The sequence below is a fragment of the Aulonocara stuartgranti genome, assembly GCF_965226115.1.
Source record: "Aulonocara stuartgranti genome assembly, chromosome: 5".
Classification (NCBI taxonomy): domain Eukaryota; kingdom Metazoa; phylum Chordata; class Actinopteri; order Cichliformes; family Cichlidae; genus Aulonocara; species Aulonocara stuartgranti.
In genome coordinates this window covers 6036549-6049178 of record NC_138943.1, presented here as the reverse complement: position 1 = coordinate 6049178, position 12630 = coordinate 6036549, and the positions used below count along the sequence as shown (strand labels likewise).

At 38.0% G+C, this 12630-nt stretch overlaps 2 protein-coding genes across 7 annotated transcripts in view; both read right to left on the bottom strand.

Moving 5' to 3' along the window:
• The window catches only part of LOC309706849 (uncharacterized protein), a 464381-nt gene that overhangs the window by 261316 nt on the left and 190435 nt on the right, over positions 1 to 12630 (bottom strand). The gene's annotated exons all lie outside the window — the stretch shown is intronic.
• Positions 1 to 12630, bottom strand: part of cdh22 (cadherin 22) — a 193406-nt gene that overhangs the window by 50115 nt on the left and 130661 nt on the right. For all 6 annotated transcript variants that reach the window (XM_082533757.1, XM_082533756.1, XM_082533755.1 and 3 more), the window contains one exon: positions 1356 to 1475. In XM_082533757.1, the coding sequence (XP_082389883.1) occupies positions 1356 to 1475 (120 nt within the window). The remainder of the gene's footprint in view (positions 1 to 1355; positions 1476 to 12630) is intronic.

The window sequence follows — 12630 nt, the reverse complement described above, 5'->3', positions numbered from 1 at the left end:
ATATAATCAAGTCTCCCCACTTCATGGATTCTAAAAAAAGATGACTTATACCTGTCATCTCTTCATTCCTTCTGCTACTTTGTGGCTTTAAAAACTGGTGATGCACACATAGTGCTGTTTTCACATTTTTACCACAGGTGCCATTGCACTCTACTTATTCACTTTTGGCAGTTGCATTCATAGACAGCACCTGTGTTGCTTTTATTTCCTTTTTATTTTGAGCCTTGAAAATAAAGAAGCCCCGTTTGAGAGAGTACAGATATAAGCTTGAATGACATCTAGAAGCACAAAGGCATACTCAGTGCCCAATGGCACTCTACACTTCACTTCATGTTGTGCTTAATTGATAGTTATGAACCATATGCATAATTAAGTAAAAACAGTTTTTTTCAGTATTGTTACAATTTAGTTAGCAGAAAATCTTATTTCATCATTTTCATAACTTATTGGGATTTATATTGCAGTTTTGGCTGATGTATACCATCGCAAGTTTACTGTTGTTATTGATGCTTCTTGGTAAAATTTAATAGCATATAAAGATATAGAATTCTTAATGGGTGAGAAAATCTAGATATTTATTTTTTATAATATAATGATCCACTGTGCTTGTAAAGGGGAGATTAAATAGTATGGTTTAAACATTTTAAAACAGCTAAAAGGACAGTACTTGGATAATCAAAAAACATCTTCAGGCAATTTCAGCTTTGCCAAAGCAACAGAAAAAAAACAGTGACTTGTTATTGAGTTTGTTGTCAAGGTGAGTGAGAGTGATATTAATGAGGTAGATTTCACAGCTGTTTTGTCTCCTCTTTATTTTGACCTTCTTGACTCACACCTATTAGGTTAGCCTGTTTGTCTACAAGATAGGGAGAGAGGTAGGTGGAATAGAGGTCATGAGGCAGAAGCTGGAATGAACCACCTAGTCTCCTGACTAGTCCCACCAAGGCAGAGCCATTTATCATCCAGGTGCCTGGGCTGACCGAATCAAATTGGTGGAGACCAAAAAGGAATCATTAAAACCTTAGTGCTTTTCCCTGGAGAGGAAATCCCTCCCAACAGGCTTTTTCCTGCAGTCCTGAAAGATTGTGGGGTAGGCCATACTGTTTCTATAGGCTCTACACCAGTAAGATCCTCCTTACTTAAATCTATATCCTATACACACACACTTGTATATATATATATATATATACATACATACATACACATACAAGTGTGTGTTTTGACATATTTTAATTGATTTGGCCATTATGGTCTCTTCAGATTTCCTAAAATATTGATGAAAGAAAATGGAGAAAGAAAAAATAGAAAGAAAGGGAAAAATTAAGGTTAATTGAGTGTTGTATGTGTCCTCTTACCTTTGTTTTTATCAACAGTGAAAAACTTTTCTCCATCCAGTACACTGTACACCACTCTGGCACTGCTGCCATATGTTGGGTCATCAGCATCAGATGCAGTAACCTTCATGACAGACGTTCCTTTTGAAAAGAAAAAGCAGTTAAAGGAAAGAAATCAAACTTTTAAGGTTATACTACAATCCTAAAATGCAAATTTGAGCCTGACTCAAGGATGTCAGTGTTTTTTTTATGAAACTGCTGCCTGTTCTGTCTTTGTGAGGACAAAATTAACAGACTGAAATGATAATTAATGTAAGGGGTTTGTTATTATTTTGGCCAGTATGTTGTAGAACCACAGTAAAAAATACAAAATTTAGAACTGACAGACAAAGCAATCTGACAGCAATCTATGCTCTCAAAAGACAACACCAAACATTCATTAAGGAATGAGGAATAATAAATATATTTTTTATTTATCATTAGGAATATACATTCAGAGGTATGTCAGTATTCTTATAATCGTCTTTGTCTTCAGGTCTCAAATATGCCAACAGTACCACAAAATGTAACACATAAATATTTTCTAAAATTAAAAATAACAATGTAAGTAGGCTTAGTTTATGTGTGTTTGGGTGTCTTTTGATTAATGTATACCCTGAGTGTGCCTGCTGGCAAACTCTTCTGAAAACTACACACCTTCAAGGGCTTTTTTCTATTTGCATTTGAGCTACCAATATACATGCTAATTGATGAAATAGTCATGTGGAGCTTAGGACACACAACTGCAACCACCACAACAATATTGATGATATTGTAATCAGAGCTGTTTGTTTGGTTTTAATCTGGGGGTTTAATGATTTTTTTTTCCAGGAGCCCAGCATGAGTAGAGGTCTCTTTTTTTTCCTCTTGTACTTTCCCATTGTAGTGTATATTTCAGTGTTTTTTCTGTAACGCTACTGATCTCCGACCTGTATCCCCATGTGATGTCTGTGTTGTGTGTGTAAGGTCGGGGGGGGGGGGGGGGTCCCATTTCACTGCAGGGCAACCTGCACGTGGCGAATACAGCCTTGATTGATTGATTGATTGATTGATTGATTGATTGATTGATTAATTGATTGATTGATTGAAATAATACTGGGGGCTCTAAAAGTGGGAGAAGGCAACTGCAATTTAATGTCTAAATTGCACTTTAATGATATTATACGATGTGTCGCACAGAAAGAGCAGGGGAGCAATTTCATTGTAGCTCTTCACACACATAGTATCTGGTTTTTGCAGTCTTGCAATCTTGTTTCAGCTTCTTCATTTCTCACAATATGACTTTTTTTCTATGTTGATGCCTAGGGTAATACGTTGAGAGGAAATGTGAAGAAAATTCCACTTTGATGAGTCAACATTGTATTTTATTGCCACTATTTCGTGGATGTAATAAAGCCTAAGTTGCGCTCCATGTTTTGTTACATTTTTAGAACTAACTACTGAATTACTACCTCTACACTGGAGTTATTTCTAATTCCAGTAACACTGGGGGTATAGTAGCTTGTTTGATTTTTTAAGGACCTTGTTATGAAAAAGTTAGGAACATATTTAAGGTTATCCTACCATTTTCTTAACCACTTGGGTCCTAGTCACAAAAGCCTATAGACATCTGAGGCTGGTTTACATTGCACTTTTTCAAGTTTGAGTACCACTTAGTAAGTGGGTAGTGAGTGTTTGTAGACATGCCAAACTATGGGAAACCATTTGAATTTGCTAGCAATCAAAGAAATCACAAGCAGGCTTTTAATGAAGTAGCCTTTTTGTGACTGCCAGCAACCACTCACCAACCAGATGGGGAATACACACTTTTCTCTAGCAACCAGATGTTATCAACCAGTCTGTGTGGCTGATGCTGAAGCAGTTAAGAAAATGGATGGGAAACCTTAACTGTGTTCCCAACTGTTAATGCCTGAGCTTCTATCCAATTTGGTGTAACAGGGTGCTGGGGGTGCCAGGTGCCATAGAGTGTTTGAAGGGCTAACTCAGACAAAAAAACTAAACATTCATACCTATAGCCAGTTTAGAGCGTGTACGTCATTGGATTGTGCTGAGAAGCCAGGGAATGTGGAGGGAAGCCCACGGAGGCACAGGGGGAACATGCAAATTCCACAACGAAAGGCCCCAGCTGGATTTGAGCCCAGAACTTTCTTGCTGTGATTTGACAGTGCACCAGACTGCACCGCCGTTAATGTAGTTAAGGTTGTGAGCACAGCAATTCATCAGTGTGGGAGACTTAAAAGCATGTGTGTGTGAGTACCTGCAAACACCTGTGTCTGTGTTCATGCATACTTGTCTGCGATTATTTTTGGAAGAGTTGAGTTAATGCATTCAGATATTACAGCACCCACTAGCTGTTTCACCTCCATGCCCATAATTTTCCAAACAAATTTTTTGATGTTTCAAATTATCTTTTCACAACACCAAGGCTCAAAGTTGTTATTCATACAGAGGTTGCACACACAGATGAAAGGGAACATGAAGCTGTAGAATCAACATTGTATCATCAAAGCCTGTTAGAAGCTAAAGTAATCTACAACAAACAATTACATATGATTATGAGGCACTTAGACAGAGAATACAAAGAATAAAGTCATTTCCACATGAAATGTTAAATTTGGAATTTGTGGAGCAATGGTGTTTAAGTCATTATTTTCCACTGGGTGTAGTATACTTGTCAACAGTGTGCACAAACAAGCCTCTGGCAGCACAAACGCAGACGTAGCTCTACATTTAGTAACACATTTTAGTTAAAACTCCACCTAAAGCCTACACAACTTTAGGCTTCCTAATTTTTAGGTTAGGAAACAGCTGCATACTTGTCTCTAGGATGTGAGTACATTTTTTTCTCTGTCTAAAAATATATTCACTTCCAGGCAAATGGAAGATAAAAAGAGATTCCTAGGCACCACAGGTCCTCATGAACAAGGAGTCAGTCTTTGTCTCCATCCCTCTGGAGAATGCTTTAGGTAATTACTGACAGCTGGTGTTGTCCACTAAAGGTCACCACTGTAGCCTTTCTGAGAGCCCTGTCATGCTACTGTCCAGCTACATAATGACCGTATGCTAATGATGCTAATGAGCGGGAAGTGTCAGAGCACTGTTTGTTTCCTGTCATCCAATAGAACTCCTAAGGGGAGAAGCAGGAGGGAGAGGCCAGATTACCATTAAAGCCACCCAGCCATTAAATCAGATGGCTCGGATCACTATTCTATCACTGTCACCTATGGTACTCCTGCCAGCTTGCATGCAAAACTACACCTATCATATGAGGCATCACCCTCTCCTCTGCAAATGTAGTGAAACAAAGCTATTGCATAGCCACTATGAAATATTTTAGGAAACAACTGGTGTAAGATGGGAATGAACAAGGACATTCAAATATGTGCAATGCCACAGAATCATGAATTCTGGTACTGTCAACATCCTTGTGAGGATATTAGTGAAATCCTGCAGCTTCCAGTGAATTCAGTGTACTGCATATCAACTAGGTTTGAATGAATTTTTAAATTCGTATTCTGAGTTGTATCATCCAGTTATTACCTGTCCCATATATGCAAAATAAGCACCAGTCTCAAAAGATCAAGATATGCTCTGTTCCAGTTGGGGGATGAGTGAGATACCATTCTTATCACATTAAAACATAAGACTTCACAGAGGCTAGGCATTTTCATTACTGGCAACAGGCAGGGGTTTGTTAATTTTTCCTACCTGGTTGGCTCCACTGCTGAAACTCCAACAAAACCATGTTTTGTCCATAGGATTACTCTCTTATCTTAATATTCCCCAGGTAACAATCAGTTTGATGCTCAGCTGTTTCTGGATACTGCCTGGCAGCAACATCAGATGGTTTGGAAGAACTATATAAATGCAAATGCTTCTTTACTGTGTTTATATTAAAAAGAGAAGTGAAGCAGCAAGTTTGGCACTTGAGTTCTTGTTAAAGTTCTGACTTGCTTCAGTGTTTTCAGCGGGATGTCATTACCTACAGTATGTTGTCGTCATTGGTGACACTTAAGCAGATCTGAATGTTGATATACTTGTATGGAGTCAATAAAAATAATGAAATGTAATGCACATAACAGTAACGGGAGAAGTATAGTATGTCTAATGGAGAAAGGTCACAATATTCAATGTCTAACGCCTTCTTCTGCCAATAAAGACATTATTAAATAAACTGCCAAAATATACAGGTCCATATATTTTTTGCAAAAAATTGTTTTTGTTTTTGCTGTGTTCAAAAAAATCTACCTCAAATTTTTAATCTCTCTATACAATGTTACTAATGGTGATTCCAACTGGTTGAATGAAATGAAGTATTTTTCCCAGTTTAAATAGCATCTTAGCATTTAAATACAAAACATTTAACTAGCACTGTTAAATTATGCTATATTCTTATACCATGGTATAGAAAATTTGGCTTTTACCCATTTCACCCTCATCACTGTCTGGTGTTATTATAAATAAAACAGCACTAACAGAGTTGATCAAGATTTCAGTGCCTACACTAAATAAATATGTAGGGCTACTTTTTTTCCTCCCCTGCCTCCAAGTGATGCTGAAAAACCACTTCACACATTCATTACTTCTCACCTGGATGATTGAAATTCATTATTGTCAGGTTGTTATTTAAACTGGGAAAAATATATTTTATTTTATTTTTTTTTTACATTATTTACATTTGATCTTTTACATTGTATATAATGTCTATTGATTTTATTGTTTATTTTAATATTTGTGTACAGCGCTTTGTGATTGCCTGTCTGCGAAAAGCGCTTAATAAATAAAGTTTACTTACTTACTTACTTTACTTGTTCTAAAAGTTCCTGAAAAGACCACCATTCAATCTAAAAGGCTGCAATGAGGCTACTAACGGGGACAAGAAAGAGAGATCATATGTTTTGAAATCCATCTTAAAAATCAGGCCACATCATGTCTTAAAGACATCATAGTACCATATTAAGCTAATAGAGCACTTCTCTCTCAGGCTGCAGGATTACACCAGTCAGCAATAAAATTATGACCAGCAGCCTAATATTGTATTGGTTCCCCTTTTGCTTTCAAAACAGACCTGACCCATCAAGACATGGACTCTACTAGACCCCTGACCCATGCTGTGGTATGTGGTATGTACCAAGATGTTAGCAACTAGGGCTGCCACAAACGATTATTTTGATAGTCGACTAGTCACCGATTATTTTTGCGATTAGTCGACTAATCAGATCATCATCCATTGGAGGTACAGCGTACAGCTTATTGCACCAGCAGCATCTGGTCTTATATAACTATCATTAGCTTACAGCTTGAAGTGTTTGTGCTAACTAAAAATAAAGACAAGATGGTAGTTTATTAATTTTTAATGAAATTTGCAGATTGTTTCGGTGAAGTTTAATAAACTCCTTGCTTTCTAAAATATAACAGGACACCGGAGTATATTCTCCAGCTTCTGATAATCAGCTGTCTGCTTGACAGTTTTAGCTGTGCAAAAACTATAACTTTAATCTCAGCCAAACCGATTTACTCAGGAACAAATAAAATACTAAAGAAAGCCAAACAATAACATTTTTAAGTTATCTAAGTGACTTATATATATGTTTAACCTGACTAGCGAAAGACGGCGGTGGGTTTGAAAACGATTTGCCGGGAGTCCGGTGTTCTCACGGCTCTAGTTAGCCTTGCCCCCGCCTAGCTAACGAGCTAGTGGGTAACAGACGTCTCCGAAAACGTCGGAGCGCTTTTGAAAATACGTGGTGTCTTGATAAACTGAGCAGATATTTGAGGTTTACACAGCTACATTCTCGCCTGAAAATATGTTAAAGGTTTATTTTGTGACCCAGAAAGAATAACAAGAGTAAAGTTAAAACTAACTAGCTGCCGCCATTGTTGACAGCTGCGCTATGAATTCTGGGACACAGCTTCTTCTTCTTCGGGGTTTAATGGCAGCTGGCATCCTTGTACATGCAGTGCTGCCATCTTCTGTTTCAGTCCGTTATTACACTCTTAAATCCTACTACTCATTCCTGCGTCCTTTGTGATCTTACAAAGCTTCAAACGATGCGTCGACTATTAAATTAGTCGTCGACGATTTTAATAGTCGACATAATCGTGACTAGTCGACTAATCGTGGCAGCCCTATTAGCAACAGATCCTTTAATCCTATAGGTTGCCAGGTGAAGCTTCACTGGCAACACCTCAAACTCATTGTTGTTATCCTCAAACCAATCCTCAACCTGAACCACTTTTCCTTTGTGGCAAAGTGCATTATTGTGCTGAAAGAGACCACAGCCATCAAGGAATACTGTTTCCATGAGAAGGTTTACATGTTCTGTAAAGCTTAGGTAGATAGTACATATCGAAGTAAAATCCACATGGATGGCAGGACTCCAGGCTTCCTAGCAGAACATTGCCCAAAGTATCACAGTGCCTCTGCTGAGGGCCTGCCTTCTTCCAATAATGTATGTTGATGCCAGGTGTTGTACAGATAAGCTACACAGACAGACCCAGATATGCATGTAATGTCAATAAACAAAAAATATTCATTAGACTAGGCTACCTTCTTCCACCATAGAAGAAACTGCTGGTGTGAATGGGTGAATGAGGGAAGTTGTGTAAAGCACTTTGAGTGCTCAGATAGAGTAGAAAAATGATATATAACAACCTGTCCATTTACCATCTTATGGTCCAGTTCTGATGCTCACGTGACCATTGTTGGTGTTTTCAGCAGCAGACAGGGATCATGATGTCCACCCTAACTGGTCTGCGGACATGCAGCCCATCCACTGAACTACTTTTTGATACATACTGACCCTGCAGTCCCCCCACAAGACCTGCATTTTTGAAGATTCTCTGGCCCAGTCGTCTATCCATCACATTGCTTGCCTATTTTTCCTGCTTGTACCACATCAACTTTGAGGACAAAATGTCCACTTGCTCCCTAATATATCCCACCCACTAACAGTACCATAATGAAGAGATAATTAGTCTTGTTCACTTCTCCTGCCAGTGGTCATAACGTTCTGTCTGATTGGTGTACTTGTGGTTCCTAGAGGTTCTAAAAGTAGAATTGGAGCCAGAGGCTTCAGCTATCAGGCCTCTCTTCTGTGGAACTAGGTCCCAGTCTGGATTCGGGAGAGAGACACCCTCACTTTCTCTTTCCCCCAGTCTGTATTTTGTGTTGTCTCGAGGGTTCTGTCCTTTTCATTTCTTGTCTCTTTTCCCTCAACCCCAGTAGGTTTCTTCCTATGGAAAAATTCTGACCATTGAAAAATTATTCCTCGCAGGGAGTCTCTTGATTGTTGGGGTTTTCTCCTGAGTACTGTAGATGAGATCACTATTTTTGTGATTTGCTGCTATATAAATAAACCAGAATTCAACTAAAAAATAAGCTAAAATAACTGAAGTAACCTGAATTTGATTCAGCTGAACTGAACTGTAAGGACTAATTTGGTTATGGCTTAGCAAATTGTAAAGTTGCTGTTTTAATAATGTCCACATTCAACAATGTTTAACTATGATTTGCACTGTGACTTGCCTGACCATGGAGAATTAGACAGGGCTACAACATTTCACTGCTGAGCAGCTAATGAGGATATAGCTTTGTTATTCATTTAAGCCTCTAGCAGAATGGGTAAGCAATTAGAGTTGGATGGCAGCCATTTATTACACATTATTTCCCATCTTTATTCAAAAGTTAATAAATCTCTAATTCTATTGTTGTCTTTTTTAAAGTACTTAATGCCCTACAGGGTAGGAGGGATTAATAGCTAAGTCTATTAAGTTAACTGTTACAATATTTACTGTAACTAGTATTTTAGGAATGCATCCTCTCTATTTAAAAGGCCTTGAAAGACTTCTGATGAAAAAAAAAAGATTCAATTCAATCTGTATTGCAAATATTACTTTAGCGGTGAAAATTATTCATCATATATAATGTAAATAATATTCAGAGGAAAACTAACCCCCGACCGTGTGTTAGTATCGAGGAGGATTGTGGCACAGAGAATACAGTGGAGGGTGGGTGACGATAGCTATATTGTTAGATTTATGCATTAGTTTGGTTTAATGGTATCAACACAGCCTGTCGGAATTGCTTCCCACACCATTTCAGCACTCTGGGAGAGATGGTTCAATTACTGTGAGGGAAGTTGGCGAAGTGAGCCACGTGTGAGACACCAGACTGACAGCTATTTAAGAAGGGGCCTCATAAAAGAGATTTGTGCCTATCTCAGCTGGTGCTGTACTGGTGCGAGCTTCGGCGGAGTGGTCTAACGGCTGCAGCACTGAGCCTCTTTTCCACTCCTACCCACCTTAATCTGCAGGACTGAGTGCTCCCTGCCCGCATTATGGATCATTTAGTAAAGCCATAAAAGCTGAGGTGTTTTCACATGAAAAGTTATTTCTTCACTACTTCTACTGTGATTCATTCCTCTCTCATCCACATAAATGCCCTAGGAGAGAGGTGGGGAGAGAGTGAGGCAGAGAATGAAGTATAAGGGGAAGAAAAATCTGCCATGTCATAAAAACCAATGACCTGCTTACATTGATCCTTTTCAAGATCTCAACAAGGATTTAGGGATATTTTTCATCTCTTATGACAGAGATTGTAAATCTAGTCTTTGTTAGCCCTTGAACTTGTCTTTCATATTTTACGGGATCATATAATTATTTGTTTCCTGGACAAAACTGTAAGCCATTTTGATCTTAACCTCTCAATAGTTTCCAGCTTTTGTACTGAATTTTAAACAAATAAATAAATAAATATTTAAAAAAAACAAAATAAACAATCAAACACAAAATGGCAACTTTGGATCTTACATTAAAAAAATACAAAAATACAGTGCTGACTATCCTTCCCTTTAAAAGTGGAAAAAGAAAAAAAAATCCTTCAAAGGTATCAAACTGAAGTTACGGATAATTCGGATACTTCCTGTATCCAAACTGAGTGGTGGGGTACATCCTAGTTAAGCAAATGGATGGACAGGTGTATCGGCATTAACACTTTGCTTGCACAAAGTCAGTTCATTTAGGGAAACTAAAGACAGTTTTCAAGTAACTTTGCTTGATTTTATTTCTAATGAAAAAGTAACACGCTAGTCAATTTCACACTATGATGCCTCATAACCTGTGTTGGGACTAACGCGTTATTAAGTAACGCGTTACAGTAACTACGTTATTATTGTGGTAACGAGCACGGTAACTAGTTATTATGCCAAAACCGGGAACGCGTTACTCGTTACTGGGATTTAGATAGGCTCGTTATTCGTTACTTCGTGTGGTGGCTATCGCAGAGCTTTCACAGATTCAATAACATTAGCAAGTGGTGGAGGCCAGCAGGTGGATGAAGGAAAAGGGAGGCAAGAGGAGAGACCCGAAGCAGCCGCTGGTCCGAGAGTGTCAGGTGAACTGAACTTTCTTATTCTCATTTAAAATGTCTCACTTTTAAAAAAATAATTATCTGAGTCTTACAACAAACGATTGATAGATTGATACATATATACCATCAGAACAGTGTACATCACTGTCACAACAGCGTTTGTTTTCATTCAAAGGCTTTATGATTTTTCCTATAATGGTGGGCCGGTCTCTAGTCAAAATGCCCGGGACGATTTTTTCTCTCGTGGAAATGTGCACATTATTTTTTCCTTTCTATTGGTAGGTGGCACAGTGCACTTGTGGCAAGTAAGCAAGCTAGAAGACTGGCACTCTGGCTGGGTATCCAGTTACGGAAGCAACACATTAACAAGAGAATTCTGAGTAAAACCAAAGTTACTTTCCCTAGTAACTAGTTACTCTGAAAGTAACGAGTAACTTGAAGTAACGGAGTTACTTTTGATAGAAGTAACTAGTAATGTAACTAAGTTACTAATTTAAAGTAACTTACCCAACACTGCTCATAACATACTGAAACACACACTGTTGCCCTCCTCCCCCCACTCCCCCACTCCTGGCTTTACGCATTGCTTTATACAAATAATCACTCACACACACAACCACAACCACACACACACACACAACCACACACACACACACACACACACACACACACACACACACAATTAGATCAGCCAAAATCAATTGTTTCAAACACTGTGGTTAAGCGCATAATGTTGGATGTTACGAGTCATATACATAAAGGTGGCTGACAGACCATATTGATTGTAAGTTGCTCCTGCCTTATCTCATTGCTCTTGTGAAACTGGTGCTCTAAATGTCTCATCTACTGTTAGCATGACAGGCTCGGGAGTCCCTAATGGTAACTGCAGTAATTTGCAGCCTTCTGCACAGCCACTAGGGTGATTATTACTCTAATCCTCTTGTGTACTTACATTACATACAAAGGGAGCAAAAGGATGGGGAAATGTATCTCTAACACCCACTTTGCTGGTATTAAATTGAAACAGAGAGACTAAGGTCAAAAGATGAAGAAGAGAAAGAAAAAGAAAGAAAGACGAGAGGCAGAAGCTGTTGTCTTCCTCACAGAGATACTCCTACTTGCTTTATTTTGTTGCGTCATTTTGTTGCTTCATCACTTTTTTATATTATACCATAGTCTTTATAAATCATTTTACTAAAACAACACTCAGTGTCACAGAAGAGTTTAAAAATGTATGTCAACCGAAATATAGAACTTTATTAACAAGTTTTTTCAGTTTTACTGTTTTATTATCTCCAGTGCTATTCTTTCCTTTATCCACTACAAATACTCTTTAAATGTCAGTCGCTCTGTTCATTGTGTAGGCTACAGTCTAGAATAAGTGATCTATTTTTTGAAGTTGAGGTAGACAGCTTCAAGAAAGGGCCCAAAAAGTACATCTCAAAATGCTTTTTCTTCTTTCTCTACTTCTGACTTTAAATCAGTGTCAGTTTCTATATCTAAATTCAGGCATCTATTAAACACACAGTGTCACACACAGAGATATATCACAGCATATTCTTTACCATGTAACAGTGATAATATCCTCTACCTTTGCATGTTTTCATACTTGAAATCAAAACAGCTTCTTTTAAAGTAAAAACAAGTCACAAGAATAAAATATTCCAACAACAGCAACTGTTATATCAAAAAGATATAAACATAAAATGCAAAGGCCTTTAATAATTACACAGACAACATACTGTGAAGTGTCGAAATATTTACCAAAGCCTCAGATGATGTCAGTTTAAACTGCATAGCAGTGTCTTAAAGAAAATCTATGTTGGCTAATGGAGTTTGTAGTTTGTCCATTTGTCCATATAAAGGCCCTTCCTTTATATTTTATCT